This window comes from Gekko japonicus, unplaced genomic scaffold, assembly GCF_001447785.1.
Source record: "Gekko japonicus isolate JY-2015 unplaced genomic scaffold, Gekko_japonicus_V1.1 scaffold53, whole genome shotgun sequence".
In the NCBI taxonomy this organism is placed as follows: Eukaryota; Metazoa; Chordata; class Lepidosauria; order Squamata; family Gekkonidae; genus Gekko; species Gekko japonicus.
The window spans coordinates 804,846-828,680 of record NW_015162474.1 but is presented as its reverse complement, the minus strand read 5'-3'; the positions used below and the strand labels follow the sequence as shown (position 1 = coordinate 828,680).

The following is a 23,835-nucleotide window of genomic DNA, read 5'->3' as shown; positions in this document are numbered from 1 at the left end:
AGCCTCTTATGGCATTATGTCCCATTGAAGTTCCTCCCCTCCCCCAAACCCACCCTCCTCAGGCTCCAGCCCCCAAATCTCCAGGTATTTCCCATCTTGGACCTGGCAACTTTGTCAAGGTAGGACCTGGAAATCTCCCAGAATTGTGTCCAAACTGCAGTGTCCCTGGAGAAAATGGCTTCTTTAGAGGGTGGACTGTATGGCACTAATACCCTGCTGAGCTCCCTTTTCTCCCCAATTTCCTCCCCCAAATCTCCAAGAATGTCTTGATGTGAAGTTTGCAACCCTAGGGACTGGATGTTCCATCTGTTTACATTATTAAAAGTCTCTCTCTCTCTCTCTCTCTCTCTCTCTCTCTCTCTCTCTCTCTCTCTCTCTCTCTGTGTGTGAGAGAGAGAGAGAGAGAGAGAGAGAATGAAAGAATGAAAGAATAAATTAATGAAAATTGAACTGGGACCACAGAACAGAGGGAGGAGTGTTTAATTTGCCCCCATTCCATTTTCCTGAGCTACTCTTTACCTCAGTGTACTTTGTCTAAGAGCTGCTAGTATTTTACACCAATTGTTTAAATGAAATAAAATCTTACATCATTGATAAGCTGCTAGCCTATTGCACAAATAGAAGCTAATTTCTCTTTTATCAACCTTTATAAAGTCCAGACCATCATATTGGTTCAATGCTAGTAGCTGGTGGGGATTGAGTCCTCCACCACTACACACATTGCTAGCTTTCACTATGTACATAAGGCACAATCCAACCAATGTTCCCTTATTTTAAGTCTTGTTCATATTACTAGGAAAGTTAAACACACATGTATTATCTTCTACAAAAATTAATGGTGCTTAAAAGTTCTCAGTTGCTCACAGTTATATTGGGAAATCTGAAGTTTTATAGTAAGGAATTCTATGCTTGCAAACTGAATTGCAAGAAATAAGAAAAAGTACTCCCTTTTAAAATGGTATTTTATCAAGTTCTGTCTTCTCATATTTTAGTAGCGTATAAAAGTATTTTTTCTGTAAATCAAAAGTCACTAAGTGTTGCTCCAAGCATCCTGTATAACATCCCATTTCTATCACCTTATTTCTTCTACAACAGTGATTTAATTACAGATTAACGAGATCAGAAGTGATGGGTCGCTAAATGGCCCCCTCCCAAATCAGCGGCATGTTCTGGACAAGTTCTTGGCTTCCATATCCAGTAGTTTACAATTTGATAAAATGTTTGAGGATGATTAACATGATCCAAAGTTCTGCTGCTGGGTTCACATGACATGGGTGGGTGTGGATGGAGCCCCATTCTCTTTTATGCTTTGAAAGGCTCTTTGAGAGCAATGTGTACTTCATGTCTGTGAAGAAAGGCTGCGATCACAGACACTAAATCATCCACTTTCAATGCACTTTCCAATGGGATTTTACTGTGTGAACTGGCAAAATCCAGTTGGAAAGTGAATTGAAAGTGGATGATTTAGTGTGTGTGATCGCAGCCATAGTTTGCAGAGTGTTTCTTTGTAGAACCCTGGAACTGATGGATCATGATGCAGATTGATTTACTTGGTCACTGTATCAATCCTGGAATTCTGCTGAAGCTTACTATAGGTCTACTTTATTATTATGGCAAACGCTGCATGCAAAGCCTTACACTGTGACCATTCTATTGACTAGGTAGAAAGGATGGGTGCATGTTGGCTAGCCAGATGTTCAGTCTCTCTAGATTATACATACAGCCAGGGGTCATTTCGTAGAAAAAGAGCTAGGGGGACTCATTAGCATAACTCATTAGCATATGCCACACCCCCTGACATCACCGGAAGTGTGTCCTCCCCACAGCCGGCGGCGACCTCCAGCGGGCACCAGCAGGGAGCTCCAGGCCCCACCCTCCCACACCTCACCCGGGGGGATGGCGTCCCCCCGCGTCCCCCCCAAATGACCCCTGCATACAGCTCTTTATTATTTTATTATGCTAAGGAGAAAGCAGCTCACAACCCACTCCCCAGTGCTGCATACTTAAATGGTTAAATTACCCTCAAAGGTATGCCGTTTTGTTTGTACATATCACATGTACCAAAGAGAACAGTTTTTAAAGTAAAAATGAGAAAGGAATGTCCTTTGTATTATTTTAGGAATGATGAAGTGTCTTCTAGAGAGGATGTGCAATCCAAGGTGCGTGCCCTTATATCATATATTACTGAATACAATTCATTCCCACAGCAGAAAGATGACACTATAATAGATACCGCAGATAATTTATCTGATTCACTTGGTGTTTCTTCAAAGTTGCTTACCCCATTGTAATTGTATTATTGGTAATGATCATCACATGCTAGTGTGGGAAATATTGCTGAATCTATTATCTTCTTTGTTATTTAAATTAACATTCTTATTATCTTGCCTGGGTAAGCAAGGAAGTTGTTAGTATTCTGAGTCTGTAAGTGCTCTGAATGGAAACCTTTCCAATCTTGCTCTTTCTCCCCTTCCATTTCATGCATAGAAGCTTTTGATAAGAAGGCAAGGAATATAGGTTTGTTCAAAGAAACAATGTGTCTGGTCCTTATGGCTGCAAATCTTTCTTTAGCCGATTTTAACAGCTGCATTACTTTTTCAGGACAGAGCAATTGCAAGTTCTCTTCCTGTATATGCACCACATGTGCATGCTCATATGCACGTGCTCGCACCCACCCAACTGCACACCTTGTACATTTTAGTCAGGGTTGAATATACAGCTCTGTGCGCGATATATATGAATGCAGCACTTCACTTGAAAATTTTGCTTGGGTAATAATAGTAGCCTGTATTTTCCAGCCTTCCACATTCAGTAGGGCTCCCAAATCTCGCCAAATCGCGGCGGGGGATCGCATGTCTTTGCAGAATCCCTGCCATGGGGACGGCGAGACGCATTGCATCGCCGTCGCCAGAACATGACGCTACGCGTCGCTCTGGCAACGGGGCTGTTTGGAGCCCCGTTGCCAGAGCGACGCATAGCGTCATGTCCTGGCGATGGCGGGTGCAACGCATCTCGCTGTCCCCGCAGCAGGGATTCTGCAAAGACATGCGATCCCCCGCCGCGACTTGGCAACCCTAACATTCAGGCATCCTAGGTAGTTTGGCTTGAACTGCAGTGTCATGGGCAAATGTCTTATGGGTATGTTATTTTCAAGACTGAATTAAAGAAATTCTGCCCTCCAGGATTCAAAATAACTTACTCACATGATGGAGGAATGTTAGCTGTAGTCTTAAATCCAGGTATAAATGTTCTTGCTTGGGGGGAAAAGTCAAGCTTCCAGAAGCTGGTATGAAACCTAGTGCTATGAAACCCAATGCACCTGAAGCAGAATTATGACACATCCCTGGTTTGATAGGGGAAATGTGTGTGGGATGGGGACAATGGGGCATGAAATCTACTCAGCCATCTTTATTGGGAAGAGGGAGGCAGGAGAACAGTGCTGGAGTGTTGGAGGCCCCTGGCAGTTTGCTGGGGTTGCTGCCTGAATTTTATCTCCTGGCCCCACAAGCTGCTGACTCACTGGGGCTCCTTGGATGTGTTCACAGGTACCTGCTGCACTATTTAAACTGAGACTTGGGCTGAAGTGCAAGCCTCCGGTGCGAACCAAAGGGCTGTTGCCCTATGGCTTTAGCTCAGAGACCTGAAATTGTCATGATCAATAAGATGGGGGGTTGGGGGAGATATGGTGGTGGGAGAAGAACAGACCAAGTAAGGGGAAGGGGCATTTGCAGGATGCTTCCCCCTTCTGGTACTTCTTCAAGCCAGGGTGCTGCAGGTGACCATATCCACCTCCTTCTGAGCTATAATACCTTGCTCTTAAATGCCAGGTCAGTTGCAGGCAAAATAGTGGCATACCTGAGGAATTGTCTTCTCCCATGTCAACCTACCTGTCCACTCTGGAGGCTCTGCTTTGGGTGCCCTTGCCATGAGACTAGATGGGTGGCAACCTGAAAAAGGGCCTTCTCGGCTGTGGTGCCAAAACGTTTGAGCTCCCTCTCCAGGTAGATTTGTTTGTCTCCCTCTATCACTGTCTTCTGCCAGCAGGTGGTTACTTATTTTGTTTGGTGTACCAGTAGCTCTTACTGGCCCTCCTCCCTTGGTTGTGTAGTACTTGTATGTCTATGTTTTTATTGATTTTTTTTTAAAAAAAGAGTTTACACATACCTTATTTTGAAGGTTGCTTTAATGTCTTAATGGTTTGATGTTTCCAACTTGAGAACCCGTTTAGGTGGAAAGGTGGCATAGAAAAGTTTTAAACAAATAAATATATAAATTCTGCAGGAGCATTGTGGGAGCTTATTTCCTCAGCTCTTCACTGGTATGTAGCTTGTTGCAACAAAACACCTGATCTGTAAACGGCTAAAAATGAAGCAGCATCTGCTCCATCTGTCTCCTTGGTGACAAGAGGGTTGTCCTGGCTCCCCACTTCTTTTTTTCCTAGCACAGACAAATGATTCTAAATTTAACTTTGATTTTCAGTTCAAATGAACCATTGCCCAGTGTGTTTGAACAGATACTGTGTGCGGCTTGGTTTGTTTGCTAATACAGAGGCCACAGAGTGCCTATGAACAGCCCGTGTCCCCCACAGAGGCTACGGAGACTGGAGCACTTAGAGGAACGTTCAATAAACCATGTTCTTGGAGAATTTCTTTGGGGATAGAGCTGTGGGGAAGATCATATCAAGCTGTTACTGAACACTTAAGGCAGTAACAGCCATCACACTGGGAACCCAGAACAGCTTACCTTGTTCTCCTCTCCTCCATTTTATCCTCATAACAACCCTGTGAGGTAGCTTAGGCTGAGAGTCTGTGATTGGCCCAAGGTCACCCACCAAGCTTCCATGGCAGAATGGGGATTCAAACCTGGGTCTCCCAAATCTTAATCCAACACTCTAGCTACTATACCATGCTGAAAAATTAAAGGTGTGAAAGTGATCATTAACCTAATTGTTTCCAACTCATTGTACACACACTCTTCCATAGTTATTAGAAGAGGATAAAAGGCTCCACTCTAATCACCGAGGCTTACGAGATCAGTTCGACAACCACTTCATCATGCAGGCTTTTGTCATGTGCTTTGAATTCCCTGTGTAGTTGGAAAATTTTGGGTCATGTGAATCAGTAGGTTTGCCAGCTTCCAGGCGGTAGCTGGGGAGGATCTCCTGGGATTACAACTGAGCTCCAGGTGACAGAGATCAGTTCACCTGGAGAAAATGGTCACGTTGGAAGGTGGACTCTATGGCATTATAACCCATTGAAGTCCCTCCCCTCTCCAAACCCCACCCTCCTCAGGCTCCACCCCCCAAGATCTCTAGGTATTTCCCAACCTGGAGCTGGCAACCCTGTGCATCAGCCTTACCTTCAAACAAAATGGTTGGATGGTACATTGTGGTACATAGAAAGCAATATGCTCATCTTGTAGATTTCCCTGGTGAGCTGCTGCTCTGCATCTCTTTCTTTCATGAAAAAGCTCTCTTAAGGACCCTCATTGCAGTGGCCAGGGCTTTTTTTGTAGAAAAAGTCCAGCAGGAACTCATTAGCATAATTGGCCACACCCAGAAGCAGAAACTCATTAGCATATTAGGCCACACCCCTGACTGCACCACTCATTAGCATATTAAGCCGCATTCCCATGTTACCAGAAGTGTGGTCATCCAGCCACACCCACCTTTTGCTTCTTATTCTGTTTACCTTGTTTGTGGTCAACCAGGGCTTTTTTTGTAGCAGGATCTCCTTTGCATGTTAGGCCACACACCCCTAATGTAGCCAATTCTAATGAGTTTCTGCTGTTGGGTGTGGCCTATTATGCTAATGAGTTCCTGCTGGGTGTGGCCAACTTGGGAGCCAGCCAGAACTCCGTTCCTGTGCGTTCCTGCCCAAAAATAGCCCTGGCAGCGGCCTCTTTGTTTTGGTATGGTATTCCCAAGGAAGCCAGCCAGATATTCCTTTTTTGCCTCCCACCCTTTAGTGGAGACATTTTTATCCATTAACGCTTTTAACTGATCTCTGTCCTGGGTTACTGGTACTCATTTGGTTTTATATGCTGTTTTTTCAGTTTAAATTTTTATTGTATTGGACTTTTCCCACTGCAAATGCTTTGTTTTATGTCCTGCCTTAGGCAACTTGTTGTAAGGGAAACATAAAATAAAAATAATTAAAAAATAAAATAGAGTAGGATTTTCCCATTTCAAGACTGTTCAGATCGATAAAAATATTTTTAAATCACATAGGGCTTCCAGCTATAGGTTGGGAAATCTGGGGTGGAGCTGGAGGGATGGCAGGGTGAGGGGAAGGGAGGGGACTCAGTGGGGCATAAAGGCCGCAGAGTCCACCCTCCACAGTAGCCGTTTCCTCCAGGGGGACTGATCTCTGTTGCCTGAGTCAGTCAGAATTCCAGAAGATCTCCAGGCCCCATCTAGAGGTTGGCAATAGGGGTGTGCAAAAAAACAACAACACCCTGGTATTTTTCGGTTCGGGTCTACTGGACCTGAAAAAAAGTCAGGATTTCCAAAAAAAAAATTCCAATACTGGTACGGTATTCAGATCTGGGATTTTTCAGAAATCCTGATTTATTTATTTTTTTGGGGGGGTGTCCAATAGACCCGAGAATAAAAATACTGGTTAAAAAAATGCCAGCGCAGAGGTGAGCTGGCAGGGAACAATCTGCTCCCCCATGGACAGGAGCTGCTGTGCCATGCAGAGCACATTGATCCTGGCAGCACAGAAGATCCTGGGCTGGGCTCGCTTCTCCTGCAGTCCAGTTTAAACTGGGTTCCAGGGGCAGTGAGCCCCAGGAGTTGCTGTGCAGCATGGAGCACATTGATCCCAGCAGCACAGCAGTTCCTGGCTGGGCTCACTTCTGCAGTCTGGTTTAAACCAGGCAGTGATGGCCTGAGCCCGCAGCTACAAAGGATGTATGCTCGCTCAACACCGTGTCACTTTCCACCAGGGGAAACAGGTTCACTTCCCCTGTGCACCAAATGGCACATCTGATTGCGGCCTTATGGAGAACAAAACAACCTCCCCCCCAAAAAAAAATATATTTTGAGAAATCTGAAGAAATGGACATGAAATCTTCATCTAGAGTGGGTGATTCCATTATTCAAGTCCATATTTTTGCATTCTCCACTTGTGCGAAAGAGGAAGCCCCTATGCATACACAGCTTCCATGTTCAGCACAAACCTCAAGTGACTGCATCAGGACTGCACACTTATGCATGAAAAGATTACTGTTGCAGTTTTAAAAACTTCACGCCAGTTAGAAGTCTTGCTACTTATCTAGCTCGAGATAGTTTATATCAAAGAATTCATTAAAATAACATTCACATGGAAAAATAGTATTATCTGAAGCTTAAAATAAACAATACAGATAAAATACATATATACATAATATCAAAGTACATTTATATACAATAATATCTATTATATTTAAATTATATAGCTTTTTTTAAAAAAAGTCACCAGACCAATAAATTACACACAGCATCAACAGGCATGTCTGGCACTTTCGTAGTGCATAAAATATAAAAAATTAATTTAAAGAAAAAGCTAACAGATTTTACTGCAAAAAAGCAGGAATCTGTTAAAACTTTAATGCCTTGAATAAACAGCATCTGAAAGCAAAACAAAAAAACTATAATTAGAAAACACATGTAGTGGTATTTTAAATCTTCCCGATTCTAGCCAGTCAATGTGCTCTTTGAAAAGCACTGTATAGATTATGTATTGATTGGTTTCTCTTAGGGATGGGCACAAACCATGCTCCCAGAAAAGTGCTTTCTAGGGAAATGAGCGCCATTCTATACACTCCCAAACCTATGCCTGTCAAAATTACTACCTGTTTTGACTATCATTTTGACAGGTGCAGATTCAGGAGTGTATAATACAAATATTGTGCAGGCTAGAGACACCAAAATCACAAGAGATCTCCTGCTGACTCTTCTCTATCTGTCCTGCAATTTTGGTGAGGATTGGATTTATGGAATCTGAGTTATGGCCCCCCAAAGAAGGTATCTCCAGGAAAGTGCTTTCTAGGGAAATGACACTCATTTCCCTGGAAAGCACTTTTTGGGGGGCACCTTCTTTGAGGTGCTGTAAGTAGGACCCGCTAAATCCAATCCTCACCAAACCTGGGGGGGCAGGTAGAGGACAGTCAGCTGGAGATCCCCTGCCAGTCTGTGTCTGTAGCATACCTGGGGAACTGTTCTTGCAGGTCACAAACTGCATGTACGGAACCAGTTCACTCGGCCCCTAAAAGTTTGTGATGGTTCGCGGTTCGCAAACCAGGCATACCATGAACCATGACCTAAACCACATTTTCCTGGTTCGTGTCCATCCCTAATTTCTATTAATATTTCTTTAAAACATTTTAGACCCATCTTTCTCCCAGACAACTGGAACCAAAGGCAGGTAACAGATTAAAAGCACTAAATTTAAAGCTTTGAACTATTAAATCAGTAGAGTTGCCAGCTCTGGGTTGGGGAATTCCTGGAGATTTGGGGGGCATGGAGCCTGCAAAGGGTGGGATATGGGGAGAGGAGTGATCTCAGCAGGGTATAATGTCATATAGTCCACCCTACAAAGCTGATTTTTTGTCCATGGACAGTGTTCTTTTGTCCAGGGGCACTGATCAGTTGTAATTCTGTGAGATCTCCAGGCCCCACCTGAAGGTTGGCAACCCTATAAATCAGCTGTCAGAAACCATATACATAACATTTATAAGATTCCCCAGGTCTAAGAACCAACAGACTATGGAAGCCATTAACAGGATTCAGAGGCTTCGGTGGGGAGGGCAGGGAATAAATAAATAAAAAAGCTCTATCTCTCAGCCCTTACAATATTGCCAAAGAGAGAGGGCCTTCTTCATTCATTCTTGAAGACTTTTCCACAGGGCTGGACTAGCTACAGAGATAGCCTGTGACTGGGCAGCAGCAGAACAGCAAGGTCAGGGATAACCAAAAGGTGCCGTGGTACTGGTTTGCTGAGCAAAGTGACTGTGGGAGTTCATCTCAGATGAGATGGTCTTTCAAGTATGTCGGCCCCAGGTCATAAAGGGCTTTGAAGGTAAGCACCAGCACCATGGATTGGAATCAGAAACCAACAGGCAGCCAATGCAAAGATTGCCAAATAGGTTAGATATGATCCTTGCAGCTTGCCCCTGATAAAAGCTGATTGCTTGCTGAAGACTAGAATTGTATGTATGTTGGTGCAAAAGAAGAAAGAAACAACCATGGCGGTAGACTGACAGTGTCTTTAAGAGCTACATGAAAAGCAGAAATTCAGATAGGTGATGGGGAAAGCTTCATCTATGGGTTTTCTGTTTGTCACATGGTAGCTTCAGGTACAGGAGCCCTGCTCGATAAAGGCTGTCAATGTGAAGGGTGGAATATACAGGAGATGTTAAACAATAGATTTAAACTGATTTGACAGTCATTCCCTCATCCTGGGGAACCTGGTCTTGGGAATGGTTTCCAAATATGCTCAGCCTCTCTGAATTGGCAAGGCTAAAAAAATGGACTTATTGGGGGCAAAGTGTCAAAGTTACAAAGTGGCAATTTGAACCCATTGCAGGATTTGATTATCACATAGATTTTCTCTAGGATAGCAAAAGAGTGTTTCATAAACCCTTCCACACACTGGGACACGATGCCAAGCAAAGGCAGAAGGAAAGGGGAACCCATTTATTCCTATCAAGATCATGCTTTTTGTATTGCAAATATGCCCAGAAGTTTATTAGAACAAGACACACTCTCTCTTCTTCAGGAAATATATAATCTTGAAAGATGGCACAGCAGATGACACTAAATTGGGGGAAGCTGTAATGGATGGTGGTTAGTTTTTTCAGAAGATACAAAGGCAGACACATCAGTTTGGAGCACAGTAATAAATCTCATGGAGGGGAGTCTATTTCCTCCTTTCGATGGGACTGTACTGGAAGAAATTAAAATGTTTAGGTCTCTGTTATGGTTATGCTGTTTTAACCCAGTCCACTACACACAAGGCATCAGAAGCACCTGAACAGCTGCTGGGGCGCCACTGTCTACCAAGGATGTTTACACACTCCCAGGATCCATCTTGCTCAGCGCTAGTGATGGCGAGGGAAGAAGTGATGGGTATGGCTTGTGCTCACTGTTGCTTCCCAGACTTGCATCAATGCCATCTGGGTGTAAGGTCCAAGCTACACATTTTTGGGCAAGTCACGTTGGGATTCCTTGGGCCTAACTTGCTTTCCCTGCAGGCACATAGCAGCCAAGGTGAACGTCATTTTAAAAACTGGTAGGAGCCTGATTCTTCTTGGAACTGCAGTGTAGGGATGGAGGGGCTACTGCATTTCCCTCAACACTGATTTCCCAAGGCAAAGCAGCCCTGGCAGGGAGTTAATGCAAGTAGCTCCCTGCCGGAGCTGTTTTGGCTAGGGAAAATGTGGCCATATCACAATACCAAGCAGAATCTGGCTCCTGCTGATTTTTTAAAATGACATTTCCCACAGCTGCTGTATGGCTTCAAGGAAAGCCAGTTGGGCCTGGGGAACTACAACCCAACATGCTAAAAAACCATAATGAAGGTGAGCTTCAAAAGCACTTTGCTAGGTATACTCACCTTGAACCTAGAAGGGGGCAGCAAAATACCTTGAGCCAGCCTTGCAAAAATACTCATTAGCTGGGAATAGAGTTTCAATGCCTGAGTTGTATATGAAGAAGCAAGGGGTTCAAAGCAGACGTATACACGAAGAAGCAAAAACCTGCTTATAGGTTGTGTTTCTTCTCAGGTTGTGTAGCACCCTTGCTCACGGCAAATGCCAACTCCCCCAGGACAGCCAGCTCATCCACCATTAACGTAGCATAAAGTTACCAGATGACCTCTTTTCAGAGGACATGTCCTCTTTTTTTGGTGTCTGTCCTCTTTTTGGGTTGGAAGATTTGGAATACTTATAGCCATTATCACAACTTAAATAGTAGGGATATTTAAAATGAGATTTATCATAGTGACCACTTGTTTGAACTAGTCAGCTGGGAAATATGTCCTCTTTTTCGGTTTTAAAAATATGGTAACCCTAATATAGCTCATTACCATAAATGTTTCCAACAGGAGGCCCAGGTGGAACATTAACATGGAGAATTTCCATTTAAATAAATCTGATGACTATTGTGTTAGGTACAGAGAGTTGCTATGGGCTGAGTAGTCCTGAAGGGGTTGCTATAGCCACCATTTCTCATGTTCAATCATCATGTTGCAATCCAGGGCACACAGTGAATACAAAAGGGAGCAGAGAGCAAAAGGAAGCCAGAACAAAAGAAAACTAACCTATGCAAGTACTTATGGCTACAATTGATTTCTTAAGAGTTATTAAAGCCAGCCTTACCTCTGTGGTACTCCGGATTCACATTTTCATATATTGGGAACAAGGGGTTTTCCTGTTCACTACGTAACTTTCTTGCTCTTAGGACATCTCTAACACACTGATGCAGATATACATATTGGCACTACAAAGAGGGAAAAGAAAGCGTAAAAAAAAAGAATGCAAACGGCAAAGAACCACATTTCTTCCAGTCTTACAACAACTTCACATGGATGTCATATGGTTGAACAGCTTATATAGTATTGCCCACAAAGCAGGGCCATAGCCATCAGTGGGGTGCCTTGGGCTGCATCCCCTATAGAATCTGCAGCGCCCCCACCCATGCCAGCCCGGAGATCAGGCTGTCCTGGATCGGTAGCAGCTCTGTTCGATGCAACTGCAGCTTTCAGCCCTGAGCCAGCCTTGCTGGCTGGCCTGTACCACCCACCTCCCTGGTGACTTCTGGGCTGCCTCTATGCTGTGGGCACACATGTGGCAGATGTGCTTGCCGCACTTTTGCCTGCCTCCTCTCCCCACCCCCCACTTCTCCAGCTGGTGCAGTCTGCACACCTCGATTCACACGGCTGCTGCAATGAGGTTGCTGGCAGGGCAGGGAGGCAGCCGGCAGCCAGAGAGGAAGGCAGAGCAAGCCTGGGAGTGCTGCGGGGACGAACTGGCCAGCCAACGGGGAGACTGCCTGGGCCAGAGCCATGCTGGGGATATGGAGGGTAGCCGGGACAGAGGGCTGTGTCCATACATGCCAGTTCTAGGAAACTTTGGTGATGGCCCCCAGTGTCTGGGGTGAAAGTGAAGTCAGAAAATGGCCCGTAGCCAGGGTAAGGAGCTATTCCTCTCCCTCCCCTCCACTGCTCCACTACTTTAATTTAATTTAATTTTAATTTAATTTAATTAGCACCCCCCACACTCCAGCACTCCCCGAAAAAATTCCTGGCTATGGCACTGCCACAAAGTGATCTGGATGTTCTTGGACCAATTAGCATAAAACTGTTGTGCCAGCTGTCATAAGAATGAGAATTTTCTCATAAGAAATAATTTTATTGCAGGAATCAGATTTGCTAGTTTCCCCCTCTATACTCTAAGTCAGTCATGCAGCTTACTGGGACTCACTATTATGGCTGAATTGCCTGGTTTTTAATTGATAGCTTGCAAGATCAAAATGTGAAGTCTATATCATATTGACCACAGAAGTACTTTAAGAGCTAGATAATAGAAGTGAAATAATGTGCACAGGGGCTTTTCTGTCAGATTATGCTAAAAAATTGATGGATTTTGAACTCCTGGCTACTTCCTGAAGAAATGTAGACGGAAGAAGGGGTAGCAGTTTTTTGGAGGCTAGACCTTCTTTTGGACTCACCCGGGCTGCAGCAGGTGGCCATGACTAACAGCTTCTATGGCTGCCCCAATGGCAAGAGGGCCATTATCAGTGATCCAGGCAATGCTTAGGTCTTATACAGCACCCATTGGCCCCTGTAAGGAGTTTCCAGCAGCAGCTGCATCTATGCCAAACAGGTCAGGCTATCAGGCAAATTAGGAACAGGTGTGGGAGGTCAGGAAGGATGTTGGGCATGCACATGATTGATTCTGACCCACAGACAGGGCCAAATGGCAGGCTAGGGGATACAAGTCTTCTCCAGGCTGCAAAGGAGGAGCGGGGGGGGAGTGGGGAGTGGTTAACACCCTTCCTCCATTTGTAGCCTTTGCTACCCTAGGGTCTCAGCTGAAACCATGGAGTCTGAAATCTTACAAACACTTTCTTGGAAGCAGAGGTCATTTCGGGGGGGAATCGTGGGGGATCACAGTTACCCCGGGTGAGGTACGGGGGCGGGGCACATGATGAAGCCCCGCCCCCTGCTTCCGGCCGCCCCGCTTCTGGCCCTCATTCAGCCAGGAGGAGGCAGGAGAAGAGGGAGGGTAGGTTGCTTCCTCCCTGCCTCTCCCCACCCCTGCCTACCTGGGGCCAGGGAGGGCCTTTGCGGGGCTTCCTTGCACTCCCGCCGGCCTTGCAGGTCCACCGCCGGGCCCCTCATGGGGCTTGGCAGTGGACCTGCAAGGCCGCTGGCGGCCGGGACCGTTGGGGGCGGGGTGTGTGGCCTTATGACACACTTCCGGTGATGTCAGGGGGTGTGGCCTTATGACACACTTCTGGTGATGTCAGGGGGGGTGGCATATGCTAATGAGTTATGCTAATGAGTTCCCCTAGCTCTTTTTCTATGAAACGACCCCTGCTTGGAAGTAAGTCTAATTGAATACAATGGGACTTAATGTTTGCATAGACCTTTTCGCCCGTTCCATTTAAGGAATCATGATAAAATGCATTTTCTAGTTCAAATGCTTCTAGTATGCTGAATTTCCAGCATAGTCAAAGAACTCAAAAACCAAATTGTATCCAAATATCCTGCTGATCTGATGACAACCTAGTGCTTAAAGGGCCTCTTTTATAATACAATCATTTGTATTGCCAGCATAGAAAAAACTTGTTTCAGTGATAATAAATGACTACTTGCTGGAATTCTCGCTGATTCAGAAAAATTCTGAAGTCCTATATAGAAGCACTCTAGCACTTTCAAACATTACCAGGTTTAACACTCCACAGTAGCAGTTCCTATATTGCTATAGGGAACTATAATACAGAATTGACATATTTGTACACCATTGTGGGCTGGCAAATTCTACTGAAAACCAGAGTCTACTAAAACAGTTGTGTAACTGTCTGAGAGCAAGGGAAAAGAAATTCTTATCAGCAATGTGGGATGGGGTTATACTAAGAAAGGGCTGCAAAATCTATAGTTGGTTCCTGCAGGACTGAGCTGTAATGACCTGTCTCTTAGTTCTGTTGTTCCTTATCTGTCACCCCTTCCCCGCATTTTATTACCCAGCTGTGCACAACAGGCTGGAAAAAGACTGAACCTCCCTCCAGAATTTACCATGAATTATGGCAGGACCCACTTGGTAAATAAATAAAGCACACTTTAGTGGTTATGCTACTGACCTTGTAGCTTCTAAGTAATCAGCTCACAGATAAGTATCTACATCCCCAGCTCTTCATTGTCCTTTATCTCTGCCTGTTTGTCTGGTAGTTTTCTCAGCAATCATACACAGAACTAGGTATGTCTCATCTTTGTACTATCAGCTCCCGTTAAACTCATGGGGAGGGGGAATTGCTAGTTATTTGTCTGAAGTCTTTTCAGAGTGTCTAAATTACTGTCTGCATAAATGGATACTGAATGGGCACTTGGTCAAAGCTAGAGAAAATGGTTCGGTTGTCCTCCATTCCACTGTAAAGGGCTGTGTTTATTCTGAGGTGACGGTTATGCAGGAATTACTTAACTATTTTATAGCAACCATGTTGCTCTCACTGTAAAACCAAGTAATCAAATTTCAGTAGTTAACAGATGCCCACTCCTTTCCTTCCCTGCTGTACAGGCTGGAGTGGCAGAGCAGCAAAGCATTTGGCTGAAGACAAGAGAGCAAACATAGCAGCCAGGGCACTAATCCTGGCCATTTTTTGGCAAATTCAATGCTTTTGGGAAGTGTTTCCCCCCTGATTCATGCAGCTCCTGATGTTTTCCTGGCTTTTCTTTGATCTATCTCAAATCTGCTTTGCACCTTGATTTTGGGAAAGATCACAGTAAAGCCTGAATGGCTAATGTGTGGGTCAGTAAAACTGGATTCTCCCAGCCACATGGCAGCTATTTGCTCCCCCTGCCTCCAAGTGGCTTTTTAATAAAAAAATTGGCACTAAAACACCATTATATTGCTATAATATTATATCAAGAAAATTTCCAGCTTTCAGTTGTTTAAAATAAGTCTCTAGCCTCTCCTGTTGCAGAGATATAACCAGAAAGGCACATCTCTGCAATGGAAGGGGTTAGATACTTTTTAAAATGAAAGCTGGGAATTCAGAGAACAAGGTCCATATCATGGTATGATGTTATATAGATATAACAATATTTTAGAACCAATTTTTGAAAATTGCAAAAGCTTTGGTGGTCCAGGAAAGGGTGGAAGGGTGGTGGCTACTGTTCCTAAACTAGGGCACAAGAAACTGTGGGAAACCTGCCATGTGGAAGCCGCATTGCTGCTGCTGCGCTATATCAGCAGCTGTACCAGTAAAGGGGAAACCACGCAAGCCCACCCCTGTTTGGAAAGCATCAAAGTACAGGGTTAAAAAAGGTGACTCAGAAAGGTAACAGAATCATCCACATGTCCAAGCAGTGCTTGTCCCAAGAGAGTGAAAAGAAGAAATGACAGTTTTACATATGCAACCTGTCTCATGGCCCTGTTGACTGGACATCCAAAGAGATTGTACGATAATTCTGCACAATGCAAAAAGACAGGAATAAGTTCAAGATTTGGAAGCTTGGTGGTGGGAGCTCAGAGGCAGGATAGCTGAAGGACAAGGTATGAGGAAACCTGAGAACCAACAACTGGAGGGAAGGATGGGTGGAACAGGCCTAGGCCTAGGAAAAAGAGGGGCTGGGGATCTGAGGAAGAGAGGGTACAAGGAAAAAGTGGAGTTGGAAAAACCTCATAGAGTGCTTATATGTTGTTGGCAGGAAGTGCACATGTGCACAAGGGGCAGTGTACAGGAAGAGTGACTAGAGAAAGAGACATTTTCATGACTGAAAGAATCAGGGGGGAGGCTGATCTGGTGACAAAAGGGAAAGAAGAGACATAAAAAGAGGAAGTGAAACATCAAGCAGAAATAGGTCTTGAAGAATAACTTCAGACAAAGCCAGCGGACAGGAGAGGCTGTAGTCAGGGAGGGAGTGGACAACAAAAGACCTTTGGGTCTCATAATTTATTAAGTTAAAACATTTTGATGCTGCCTTTTTACCTGATCAGGGTCTCCAAGGCATCAAACATTAAAACATTAAAACATTTGAACAATTAGAAACATTTAGAATTATTAAATAATTCAATAAAAACACATAAACAACACTTGAACCAAGGGAGGAGGGCAATAGGGCTATTTTTGGGCAGGAACGCACAGGAACGGAGTTCCGGCTGGCTTCAGAGTTGGCCACACCCACTACAGCCAAAACCTCTGCATGCGTGGCTACAGAGGGAAGGCCTGGAGAGCACCCCCCCGCCACTCTGAGGCGGGCAGGCCGGGGTGGGGGGGCTGAAAGGATGGGGGGCATTTAAATGCCTCCCCATGCCTTCCCTGGCCTGTCTAAGGACCACGGGGTGCCTGGGCAAGCCAAGGGAATGCATGGGGGTGTGGCCTAATATGCCAATGAGCTGTGCTGTCAGGGGTGTGGCATAATATGCTAATGAGTTTCTGCTGTTAGGTGTGGCCTATTATGCTAATAAGTTCCTGCTGGGATTTTTCTACAAAAAAGTCTCCCTGGGGACTTCCAAAATTTTGGCACCACGGCCAAGAAGGCCATTTCTTGGGTTGCCACCAATCTATCCTCATATGGTGGGGGCAACCAAAGCAAGTCCTACAAAAATGACCAGAGTGGACAGGTAGGGCTGAAGGCTTAGGAGCTAGGGAGCAAAACAGGCATGCTTGTATTCATCTGAATTTCATATATTGATTTGAATTAGTTTCATTTGTGGCTACAGAATTGCCAGGTCAGCGCTGGCACCTGGCGACAGATTGTGTATGTGTGTGGGGGACCTACCTAATCAGCATCACACTGATGCCACAACATCACTTTCGGCATACAATTGTGTCAGTGCAATGTAATGGCACCCATTCTGGTTCATGCTGGAAGTGTTGTCATGGCATCACCACTAAATTTACTCTCCCTTTCCTCTACTGCGTTCTCAACTGGTGGTGGGGAACAGGGGAGAAAGGGTGGGAAATCCCCACTACAGTAGGAAACCTGGCTGCCCTAGGCTTTAGGATTCTGATTATTTTGATTTTTATTATTATTGCTATTACAACAATAACAAACAATAATGACATTCCATAGCCAAGGCTTACCTCTGTCTGAACCATATGAACCCTGTGAAGCCGCAGGTCATGCACTGCCCCATAAATATCTACAGAATCCTTTGAGTCCAGCTGCTGAAGAATTCGGTCCAGTGCAATGAATGTGCCAGTCCTTCCGACTCCAGCACTAAAAAAAAAAGTGGAAACCTGTTCCTTCCAAAATAACTTTTTTCCTCCTTGCCATTATTACATTCAAAGGCTCAAGTTGAGAGCCCTGGCAGTTACAATCTATTGCTGGAAAACATTAAGCAACACACTACACATTAATTTTAGATTTTGGGAGCAGCAGCAGCTTTTTTTTATGGCCCCCCCATAGGGGATTTTTTATTTGCATTTACTAAAAACTACAACGAAATTAGGGAGGGAATCTACACACTATAGGAGAAAGAAAAGAAAACCCACTAAAAACCCAAGGGTTGGCGGTCACATACAGCTTGTAAAAAATTTGCTTAACAATAATAAAAAGCTTTCTTTAACATTGAGAGTGATCAATCCTCATTATAGCTTGTAAAAACATCCCAACAAATCTGACTATATTAAGAGTAGTCCAGGAGAATCGCTATTTAACTTAGACACAAATTACAGAGAACAATGGCATCTCATTTAACCATTATTCTCCCCTCCACCATTAAAAGCAAATTAACATTAAGTCTCCCTCAGTAGATATTACACAATCTCATTTTCACTTCCATTGCTGTTTTCCTCTTTCTTCTTCCCTGTGGCATCATCTTGCTGTATCAGGAACTGGCCATCTCAAAACAAAGTCCCTTCTCCTTTTTCCAGGACTGTTCCACTTAAATTCTTGCCTTCAATCATCCAATTTGCTTTTCACTGCCCGACTTGAAGAGAGTCTTGTCACCTTATTTCCCAGCTGACTTAATCAGGATATAACCATGGAGGATACTCCTTCGCTTTAAGCCTCGCTTATGGTCTGCATACAGATGCCCATTTGACTCTCCTCTTCGATCCTGGAAGCCCCTATGATCATTGGTTAGACGCTTCTCAAATATTAACACAGTCCTTTTAAAAGCAACAGTTGACATGTAGCACAGTTCTTGCATAGTATCTCGTTTATACCAACAGGGAACAAAGCCTTAAGACACAGTTTGCAAGAGTCTATGATTTTTTCCGGTCAGATGGTTAACCAGCAGCTCTTCCACTTCCTTATGTAAGCTTGGATATCACTTGTTGCTTTTACTATGTTGTCTGTTGCCATTTTTAAGGATGTTTACTTTTACAAAGTTTGCCAAAGTCCCAAAAACTTGCTTCAATGCTTAACTGCCTCCTGGAATCTCTCCTGGAATCTCTCCATTGCCACTTTTAAACTTTTCCCCCCTTTCTTCTAGCTCTGTAATACTTATAAACAGTTCTTAGCAGAGGAGAGTCCCCTCTCCCCCCTAGCTTTTCCCCAGGGGGCTTTCGCTTCGTTGTTTCGTTTCAACTTTACTCACTCTTCATATGTAGAACAAGTAGATCTCGCTGACAGATATGCTTATTTGCCGCTCGACCTCCACTCGCTTGATGGGGTGTGCATAGCTTAGTCCTTGCTGGAACACAGCAGAGAGACCGTCGGAGCAAAGGGATGCCTCAATTTCCTGACAGCATGTCGGGAAAGAGGCGACCCTCAGTGCTCCATGACTGGAGACACTTCACAAAGGTCCCCGGGGGTGCAGAAATGCACCCCCTCTCTAACTGCTGGTTTGCAAGCCATCTCCCTGGGAGATCCCAGGAGACACATCAGCTCGCCGAAACCCCACCTCAGAGCAGCAGCAGCTTTGACTGGGCAAGCATCATCCCTTCCTCTGTGTCTTGGCTTCAGTCCAAATAGCTTGTGTGTGTGTGTGTGTGTGTGTGTGTTTATATTCCACTTTTCCCTAATGGTTCAAGGCAGCTTACTATTCCTTTTTAAAAAATAATAATAATACAAAATACAGTAAAATCCCATTTAGCCTCTTTCCCAGAAAATGCCTATAGCTTAAATGTAGTTTGCAAATAAAATAGCCTTACACCACTGCTTACAAATTTCTAAAGATGCCCCCCCTACTTTGCAAGCCCCACATATCTTCTCAATGGACCTTTCAATAAAATAAATGGATGACCCTTCAGAGGTCTCAAAGCAGAGGGTGGATAGGCATCTGTCAGGTATGCTCTAGCTTTGGATTTCCTGCATCAAGCAGGTGGTTGAACTGGATGGCCAACAAGGTCCCCTCCACTTCTAGGACTTCTTTTCAAAAATATTCCACAACCCTCCAAGGACTGTTGTTCCATTTCTCTTCTTACCTGCAATGTACTATGGTTGGTCCAGCACGGGGTGTTCGATTGATATAATCCCGAACAGTTCTCACAAACTGGATGAGAGACTGGGTGGTTTCTGGTACACCATGGTCTGGCCACACAGTATAATGGAACTGACGAATAAGTCTAGAGGAATCAAGCTGCTCTTCCTATTTAATCAGTTAAAAGTTGAGGGGAAAATTAGAAACAGGAAGCTGGCATTGTCATACCATATTTCTCATTTTGTAGAATATCAGAGGAGTGATGACTCCTGTTTTGTTTTGTTTTAATCTGTCCAACCAGCAAACAAAAACTTTGACAGGAATCTGGCAATTTAGAGATCAAGCTGGGAGTCCAATGCTTCTGTGCTGCTGCTCCAACAAGATATTTACATACATCTTAGATTTTTATCCCTACATTTCCTCAAAGGAGCTCAGGACGGCAACCCCCCCCCCATTTATCCACAAGATGTGAAGTAATTTAGGCTAGTTATTGGCTCAAGGAGAGCTTCAAGACCATTGAACCCAGTTCTCCCCATTCCTAATTTAGTATTCTAACTACCATCCAACACTTGACTGTCATGCTGGCTCTTCAAAAACAAACACTATCCACTGATTTTAAGTTGGAACACACTTGAGAAAGTTTTTGAGTTCCCCCGGGCTTTTCACCAGGCTGGCTGTTCAGAACACCCCCGCCCCCAGGGGGTGAGGTTGAAAGGGAATAGAAAAAGAAGGGAAAGATTCAAGTCTACAGTTGGAAGAGTCTTATAATGTGTTGCAGGCTTCTGGGCATCTTGAAACCTGTTTTGCCGTCTGCAGCACAAACCTATACACCATTGTAAGACTCAAACTGCACAACTGGGGTTTCTCATCTCCATTCTTTTCTATTCTACCACACCCCCTTTAATTTTTTTTAATTCTGAATGTCCAGTCTGATAGAAGAGCACGACAGAAGACAGGAGGGCCTGGCGTGATGTGGTCCATGGGGTCGCGAAGAGTCGGACTCGACTGTGTGACTGAGCAACATTTTTTATATATATATTTGGATTGGTCCTGATAAGAAGATAAAGGTTGTTTTATAGTATTTTCAATGGACCAACATTTATTTAAAAATATTTTTTATTTCACCTATCCATGCAATTATGGCACTCAAGACAGCAAAAGGTTTAAAAGATTGCAATTGAAACATAATTAAAAGCATGGCTGCCCACAATCTTTGCTTTCTTTCTATTATTTCTGATGACCGTAGTGTGGTGTAGGGGTCAGAGTACTGGGCTACATTCTGGGAGTCCCAGTTTTGAATCCCCACACTGCTATGGAAGCTCACAGAATGACCTTGGGCTAGTTACACAATCTCAGGCTAAGCCACCTCACAGATTTGTTGTGAGGATAAAACGGAGAAGAGAACAATGTAGGCTGGATAGAAAGGCAGGGTATAATTGAAGTAATTAAGTTAAAAGTAATTAATTAAAATAAAGTAAGATAAAGAAACCTGATCACCACTTTCACAATCAAATTGTGCCAGAACAGTTGACAATGACTTTAAAACTGAGAAAGCTTGCTAAAAGAGTTTTATATACTTACACTGCAAACACTAAACTCTCTAATTGTCCATTCTGGGAGCACTGATTCAGATAGCATTTGGACTATTAAGTCTCCATAATATAAGGAATCTTGGTCAAAGGGCCAGTAATGGTCACATTTCACCTGCAGAGATAAAAGGCCCACTTTTAATAACTCAACAACATCCTTTTCTACCTTCATGCCTTTTGTTCATTAGAAAACAAATTAACATAAGTTTTTAAATCTAGAGGGCTAACCTAATTTTCAGTCAGTTCTATATAATTGCACCCGTTTTTGGATAATGTAGATTTTATGATACAATTTATTACTGCAGAATACAGATCTAAGATTTCACATTGTGAACACTTATGGTTGCCTTTTGTTTTATGCCAACCTTTGATGCATTGTGTGTCTTATGAAAAGTTCCCTTTTATACAAAGAATGGCTTCAAGTAGAATAATTTAATATGTACTACAAATTCATTTTGTCTTTTTCTTAATTTCCATACACATTTATATCATTATACAACATACTGAACTGGTAGATCATACATAATTGGCTAAATTATATATATGTCCTGGGTGAGTATCAAGGTTAGTTCACATGTGCATATTGGTGTCCTGCGGGTATGAACAGAGCACTTCCATACAAATTGAAATACACAGAATCATAGAATGTTAGAGTTGGAAGGGACCTTGCAGGTCATCTAGTTCAACCCCCTGCACTTTGCAGAAGCGTAGCCGAAAGATAGCCCTACAACATACCTGAAAGATGGTCATCCAGCCTCCACTTAAAAATGTCCAGTGAAGGAGCATCCACCACCTCCCGAGCAGTGTTCCCTCTAAGCTTTGGGGTTTTGTGAGCAAAAATTCTACTTTGTGAGCTACCAGTTGTGAGTGAGCGATTTGGCTGCTGCATAGATTAGTTTGCTTTGGAGCTATCCTTCCTGAGCCAAGACAAAAATCTGTGAGCCGGAGGCTAAAAAATTGTGAGCTAGCTCACACTAACTCACCTTAGAGGGAACACTGCTCCCGAGGCAGTCTGTTCCACTGCTCAACCACTCTTATAGTTAGGAAGTTTCTCCTGATATTTAGCCGGTAACGACTCCCTTGTAATTTCCATCCATTAGATCTAGTCTTGCAATCCGGAGCAAGAGAGAATAGATCCGCTCCATCTTCTACATGACAGCCCTTCAAACACTTGAAGACAGCAATCATGTCCCCTCTAAGCCTTCTCTTTCCCAGGCTAAACATACCCAACTCTTTCAGCCTTTCCTCGTAAAATTTGGACTCCAACCCTCTCACCATTTTGGTTGTGACATGCAGTTCCCCCGTGGATGAAAGGGATGCGATCAGATGGACGCATCTGTCCAGTGTCCCTGAGTCATTGGTGGGGCATCTTGTTGCACAACAGGAGCGTCGCAAAAAGCCACCTGGAAAAGGCTAGTAGTATCCGGAACTGCAGGGCAGGCGGGCGGAAGTCTGATCACACAAATGCGCATCTGTTCGCCCCGGGGCAAACAGCCTCGCTTCCCACCCGCAGTTCCTCGCTGGTGTGATCGGAGCCTAGATCATTTTGAATCCTGACTCTATCTTCTTCAGAATTAGCAATCCTACCCAGCTTTGTGTCATCTGCAAATCTGATAAACATCCCCTCTATGTCTTCCTCCAGCTAATTCATAAAAACATTGAACAACACTGGCCCCAGGACCGAGCCCTGTGGCACTCCACTCGAGACTTCCCTCCATGTAGAAGCAGAGCCACTCGTTGGGTACGATTTTTCAACCAACCATGAATCCATCCAACAGTTGCACCATCCAGCCCACACTTAACCAGCTTATCCTCAAGGATATCATGAGAAACTTTGTCAAATGCTTTACTGAAATCTAGATACACTATATCCACAGCATTGCCAGAGTCAACCATTTTAGTAACTCTGTCAAAAAAGGAGATAAGGTTGGTCTGGCATGACTTATTCTTGATAAACCAATGCTGCATTATTCTTGATAAACCCATCATTATATGCCTCTCTACTCACAGCTGCCATTCCATGACAGACCTTTTAGATGGAATGAGACATGGCATCATGAGCAGGCTTTTGAGCTGGGAACATGATGAAGCAATGATACATATCCCTTAACCAAGTGTTGAACTCTGCTTAGATACAATGAACCCGCATTTTGTGTGTGAATGGATCACTAATTACTCTATTTCACTTGTCTAAAAGGAAACACCAAATTGTGTGGAGGTAGAGTTTAGTGGAAATAGCTGCCTTGTAGAATTGCCATCCTTCAGGTGGTTAAAGTAGCCAGAGAGATCATGGGATTGGTAAATGAACAATAAACAATAACAACTGTGATATAATTACAAAAAGTCAGTTCAATTTTTCAAGTGTCTGATAAATACTGTGAAATCACATGGACATAAATATCCTTCACAATAAAAATAGTTCAATGACATAATACTCTTCTCTATTGCAGGAGACTGCTTGGTCCTCTTCACCTCAAGCATCATCCAATGCAAATAAATTGCTACAGCCAGTAAAACATTCTTTGTCTCTTTCTTATTCTTGTATTCAAGTAGCACAAAAAACTATGATTCTGCAGACAGGCTTGCTCAAACACCTGTTTCAATAAGCTTCCTCAGAGCAGAATACATGTAGACATGTAGACTTTGCTCAGTTTCTTGGATGCATGTT

The 23,835-nt window shown here is 43.8% G+C and overlaps 1 protein-coding gene across 1 annotated transcript in view; it reads right to left on the bottom strand.

Moving 5' to 3' along the window:
- Nucleotides 1-7,589: 7,589 nt before the first annotated feature.
- The window catches only part of PTPRB (protein tyrosine phosphatase, receptor type B), a 118,495-nt gene continuing 102,249 nt past the window's right edge, over nucleotides 7,590-23,835 (bottom strand). Inside the window, exons 30-34 of the mRNA XM_015405701.1 lie at nucleotides 21,160-21,282; nucleotides 19,583-19,746; nucleotides 17,294-17,429; nucleotides 11,362-11,482; nucleotides 7,590-7,612 (exon numbers count right to left, since the gene is read on the bottom strand). Coding sequence (XP_015261187.1) covers nucleotides 7,590-7,612; nucleotides 11,362-11,482; nucleotides 17,294-17,429; nucleotides 19,583-19,746; nucleotides 21,160-21,282 — 567 coding nt within the window. The remainder of the gene's footprint in view (nucleotides 7,613-11,361; nucleotides 11,483-17,293; nucleotides 17,430-19,582; nucleotides 19,747-21,159; nucleotides 21,283-23,835) is intronic.